The sequence below is a fragment of the Aplysia californica genome, unplaced genomic scaffold (assembly GCF_000002075.1).
Source record: "Aplysia californica isolate F4 #8 unplaced genomic scaffold, AplCal3.0 scaffold00173, whole genome shotgun sequence".
Lineage (NCBI taxonomy): Eukaryota > Metazoa > Mollusca > Gastropoda > Aplysiida > Aplysiidae > Aplysia > Aplysia californica.
Window position 1 is genome coordinate 126,843 of NW_004797443.1, and position 6,203 is coordinate 133,045.

Here is a 6,203-nt window from a genome sequence, read left to right on the forward strand (position 1 = left end):
CCCCTTTCCCCTGTTTCTCTCCCCAAACCAAGCCGTACTTCGCTGATGGCGAGGCAGACTGTAGCACGTGCAGCGAAGAAAAAGGTGTGCCCGTAGAACTCGCCATCCTCTCCCTCAAAGGCATAAAAAAAGACCAGTGTCTATTCCTGTGCAACCGCATACAATGCGTCAATACCGACATGCTAGCAAACGGGTTCCAAACCTGCACAGGGCCAGAGGGGCCACTGGACGAAACCTTAGGGGCAATGGAGGCTACCACGTGTTATGATGACACCGGCCGATCGAGCGACGACGACGACGAAGACGACCATGACAAGGATGGTTACAGCAACTGGGCTCCGCGATGCCTGCTTGTGAGGGATCGCTTTAAGGCATTTATCGGATGTCGCAATCTGAGGCATCTCGAGGGTTGTCAAGATTTTCAGTGTCCTGCGGGGTTCGTGAAATGTCCGAGGGCGTACTGCATACCGCTGCACTATGTCGGCGACAAGAACGAAGACTGTGCCAATGGGGAGGACGAAACACTGGTAGCGACGCCCCCAGAATGCCCGGATTACTTCCAGTGCAGCAAGAGCAATATATGCCTCCACCCAGACCGCGTCTGTGACGGAAGTTCCGACTGCCCGCAGGGAGATGATGAGCTGGGATGTCACGTGACCTGCGATCAAGGCTTCCGGTGTCTCGCAGGGGCGGTAACTGCATCGAACAACTCCAGGAACAAAACTGTTCCCTTCCTAAGGAGTTTCCGGTTCGTCACAGACAGCACGCGATACATCAACGCGTCCGGGGTAGACCTTCTTCGAGTCTTCCCAAACATTACCAGAGTCGGTGACTTCAGCCAAATCGTCCTCGCAAACTTCTCCAGGTGCAACATCCTCAACATCCATGTGACCGAAGCGTCTGTGTCCACTCTCAACTTCGCCGCCGTCATCTGGCTGGACCTCAGCCACAACCTGATCCGACACATTCCGCGACTCAACATCTTCAGCTCCATGCACGCCTTGCGGTACCTAAATCTGTCGTACAACCTACATTTATCAAGCCTTCATGAAAATGCCTTCTGGCTTAAGCCACCAATAGTCGATCTAGACCTTTCCTACACAGCCATCTCCACTCTCTCCGCGTCCACTCTGGAACCCCTAATCCCAACCCTAACACACCTGAACCTCCAAGGCACACACTTGGCCGAACTCCGCCAAGACCTTTTCCCCCCAGGATTGAAGCTGCAAGTTTTGGACATCCGCCTCGCCCCAATCACATTCTACGACGAAAGATCATTCAAAAACGTGGAGGTCATGGGCACTCTCTACACAAGCTCGTTCAAGCTCTGCTGTCCGCGCCTACACCGCCATCGTATAAAAGAGGGGGTCTGTATCGCACCCGACGACCCCTTCTCTTCCTGCGACGACCTGATGAGTAACACGTTCCTCAGAATCTTCCTGTGGGTCAACGGATTCCTGGCCATCTGCGGGAACGCCATGGTCATTATCTATCGCATCTGCTTCGACAGGGACGCAATCAAGGTCGCATACGGAAACTTCGTCACACACTTGGGTATATCCGATTTTTTTATGGGTGTCTATCTTCTGATCATAGCAATGGCGGACTACAATTACCAAGGCTCGTACTTGTGGGAGGAGGCAACATGGCGACACAGCGTCGGCTGCAAAATAGCGGGCTTCCTCTCCACTCTGTCTTCAGAAACCTCCACCGTGTTCATCGTCCTGATTACCCTCGACCGCTTCCTCGTCATTCGATTCCCTTTCGGGCAAGTCCGAATGGGCGGGAAATCCACTGTTCTCTGCTGTTCCCTCGCCTGGACCTTCGGCCTAACCGTTGCAGTGATGCCCTTCCTCCCACCTTTCACGCACTGGGAGACGTACAACTCTAACGGTATGTGCCTCGGCCTACCGCTCACCAACCGACGTCTCGCCGGCTGGCAGTTCTCCTCTGCCATCTTCATCTTCGTGAACCTCGCCCTCTTTATCCTCGTCGCCATGGGGCAGATGGTCATCTACAGAGCCATGTCCAACGGTCGAATGCCCAAAACCTCTGCCGACTCCGCCATGTCTGAGAGCATGATCCGAGCTCGAAGAGCACAAGACCTGGCCGTGGCCCGCCACCTGTCGGTCATCGCCGCTACCGACTTTCTCTGTTGGTTCCCCATCGGCATCATGGGAGCCTTTTCTCTGGCTGGTTACGTCATGGGGAAGGCAGCATACGCATGGTCAGCAGTGATGCTGCTGCCCATCAACTCGGCCATCAACCCGGTCATCTACACTGTGCCCACCGTGCTGCAGAAGTGTCGGGAGTTTCGGGGCTCCAGGGGCAGCAAAAGCAAGGACACCAGCCAGAACAAGGTCAAAGACACCAGCCAGTCCAGCCAGTAATTTTTTGCGTGTTAGTTTTTTAGTTTTAGTTAGAGTTTTAAAGTACTTGTAACACAAATATGTTATATCGGTGTCATTGTTTAGATGTGTTACTACAGAGTAACAATCACAGTAAAAAAAAGAGGAGGAATAAGGATGACAGAGGTTTGAAAGGGAAGAAGGAGCAGACCACACCAGACTAACCACCAACCACCCACAGAGAAAAGGTGCAGGATGCCATGCCAACCAACCTACTCAGTAGATGTCAAGAAAAGGAAGAGGAGCAAAGTGAAGGGAATCAGCATGTCTAGTCAGTAGAGATCACGGAGACAATGAGGGACAATCACCCACTCAGAGCACATAGTACCTTTATTTTAGTGGGAGCTGCCCTATTTAAAGGCGGGAGACCATGCAGATCTGGCTCACAACAGACGGTGAATTTCACTCAACTCAATGGTCCCTCGCAAAGCCTTTGTTTAAGTGGACTACCATTGCAACCAGAAAGGACAAACCACACAAAAGAAGAGGTACCAAGACATGAAAAAGATGGATGCAGCGGCATCTGTTGCAATGTGTCTACTGTGTGCATGACGTACAGGGTTCTTTAAGTGTGAGTGTGAGCGAAGTAAATTCGCAATTTTTAAAGAAATATGTGAATTCAAGTCCTTCAAAAAGTGCTAAAAGAGGTGTTACTGCATTGGAACACATGATACAGTGCAACTCAGAACGTTCACGGAAAATAAATGGACAAATCGCAAAAAAAACAGTGTACAGTATACTAATAGTTGCTATATTTTTATCGGGGCATTACTTTTCTTTGTACAGATGGATGAAAGGAATAGACCAAGACAATAAAGGTTTTTTTGAGAGCATTTAAACAGAAAAATGAGCTGCAAACCATGACCATCAATGCCAGTCTCAGGCATGGCACTTGGAGAAGAAGAAGAAAAATTTTAAGTCAATATTTGTATACTTTTTAATAAGTTAACACTGATTCTGTACTTTTGTACTAAGAACATAACTGATCATCCCTCTCTTCTGAAGGACTAATTTAACTTTCTTTTCTTCATAAAATTTGACGTCGTTGCAGTGTTGTTATTACTGTTTTTTATTCTCTATCCAACAGCTCCTGAGCTTAAGACTTCTTTTAAAAAAAAGAAAAAAAAAGAATAAAAGCAACTACACCAAAATGTTTTAGTTTTCCAGAGTCATCACTGTGTGATTGTGTTAGACTATTCTTGTATAAACTTATCGGTTTAAGAATAGCATATATATATATATATATATATATATATATATATATATATATATATATATATATATATATACACACTAGCTGGGCCCCCTTTCGATGAAAGGAATGATCGGTGCTTTAATATCAACGAAAAGTAATTGGCCTACTACATGTATATTTACACTCTACTGAAATGGGGCAATAAATCTTGAGAATGCAAAAAATTAGAAGGTCTAGATCTATACTCTCAAAACAAAAGACGCCTCACGAAATATCACTTCCGGGTTTTCTAAAATTACAGAGACAGAAGCGTCGGCCTACTTAAGAGATTGGCAAAAACCAGAAATGTAGCTTTTTGCAGCAAAACTGTCTCAAAACTGAAAAAACCAAAGGTGTTCGGAAAATATTTTAAAGAATCTTTCGGCGAAAACCGCGAGTCGATCGATGCAGCCATTAAAAAGCCTTTTGAATAGCAAAATTCGGCCACCACAAATAGATAATAGATATTTATACACACATACAGTCCTTAACCACACATTTGCATCCTTTCTGACAATGCTTTGGTCTGCAACAGAGAAGCATTGATTACGAAGGTAGAAGGATTCAAATCTTAAACCAAAAGCACCACAATTCATTTGTGTCAGAGTTCACACTGTAATGCCTTATCTAGTTACGAAGTACAAGTATCAAAGTAAAGATGATCATCTTACGGCTTGAAAACATGCCCCATGCTGCAGTAAAGAACAACTTTTGAAGACCACCTTTCAACATGGCATTGGACAAAAGGGCTTACCCTTAAAGGCTCTGGGATTAACAACAACAACAATAACAACAACAGTAACAGCAGCAGCAACAACAACAACAACAGAAACAACAACAACTGCATGGAAACAGCAACAGAACTGACATGAAATTAGAGATGAATCCAAAGAAAACTTTCTTCAAAACAAATACAAAGACATACTCCATACAAGTACAAACATACAAAAACACACACACGCACACACACACACACTGGCAAACACACACATATATACACAACTTCACAAAACAACTAAAACACAAGAAGAAACACACCCACCAAAATACAAGCGATCTAGATTATTAGGGCACCTACTGCTTCTTCAACCCAACAGTCAGGGACAGCCTGGGCTGAGAGGGACACAACATCTAAGCATACAGATGGAGATAGATGCTACAAAAAAATCTCCACACACAGGAATTGAATTTGTTTCATGTTTGTTTTAGTAAGTGTTTTACGGCACTTGCAACACAATAATGTCATAGAAGTGCCGAAGTTAGAGGTGTCACAAGAGAGTAACAAACACAAAAAAGAAGGAGGAGTGATGAGGACGATAGATGTTTGATAGGAAAGAAGGAGCAGACCACACCAGAGCACCCACCAACCACCCACGGAATTGAATTCACATCTTATGTGTGCAAAGGCAAAGAGCCTAACAACTACTTTTTTAGTTCCTTCTCCTTCCTTTCTCTCTCTCTCGCTCTCTCTCTCTCGCTCTCTCTCTCTCTCTCTCTCTCCCTGTCTGTTTTTCTGTCTGTCTGTCTGTCTGTCTGTCTGTCTGTCTGTCTGTCTGTCTGTCTGTCTGTCGGTGTGAACATGTCCGTTAAGATACGGCTGTCACAAAAATTGTATGTGTGTATACATACGCATAATCAAGACTCACAATGACATCAAGTTTTAGTTTCAGTATTTGTAATAGTTTTACAGCACTTGCAACACAAATAGGTCATATACAAGTGCCAAGGAATAGAAGTGTTACAAGATAATAACATACAAATAAAGGATAAAGAGATAAGGATGATAGATATTCGATAGGAAAGAAGGCATGAACCACACCAGAGTACCCGCCAACCACCCACTGTCACCAAGCCACTCATAAAGACTGCTGCACCTACCTGCTCTTGTGCTCAGCAAGAAAACAAAAGTATCATCTTTCTCGTTGAAGTTCTGTACTGCCATAAATCTTTCCTCCCCACGCACTGAGCCGTCTAGACGCTCATATGTGTATCCTGCAGAAAAAGTGAACAAAAAGCAGAGAATGTAGCAGGTATCAATATAGATAGAGATACATATCATTAAAAATAGAAATACACATACCCCTAAAGTCAATTCCTCCCTCTTTTATAGTTCCTTCTCCTTCCTCTCTCTCTCTCTCTGTCTGTCTGTCTGTCTGTCAGTCTCTCTCTCCATCCTTTTGCCTCTCTCTCTCTCTCCCCCATCCACTCTCCCTCCCTCTCTCTCCACTGGACACACACACACACACACCCACACACACACACAAACACACACACAAGTACACAATCTCGAGCAAACATCTCACCTCGAAAGGTCAAATAGTCCTGCAGGACGTCCAGCATGCGAGCCATCTGAGAGAAGAGCAGGACCTTATGTCCTTCCTGGTGCAGGGAGCTCAAGAGACGGTCAATGAGGACTAGCTTGTGGGAACTCTCCACCAGGTGCTCACCCTGCTCAAAGGGTTCTGGTTCAACACCTATGGGTGGGGGTGGGGTAGAAGGTGGTGAGAAGAGATGGATTGCAGAGAAAGAGAGAGAGAGAGAGAGAGAGAGAGAGAGAGAGA

General features: G+C 45.6%; 1 protein-coding gene across 1 annotated transcript in view; it reads right to left on the minus strand.

Moving 5' to 3' along the window:
- The window catches only part of LOC101863584 (chromodomain-helicase-DNA-binding protein 1-like), a gene marked incomplete at its 5' end in the record, with an annotated part of 50,247 nt that overhangs the window by 28,139 nt on the left and 15,905 nt on the right, over positions 1–6,203 (minus strand). The window contains 2 exon segments of the mRNA XM_005098116.3: positions 5,521–5,634; positions 5,946–6,116. Coding sequence (XP_005098173.1) covers positions 5,521–5,634; positions 5,946–6,116 — 285 coding nt within the window.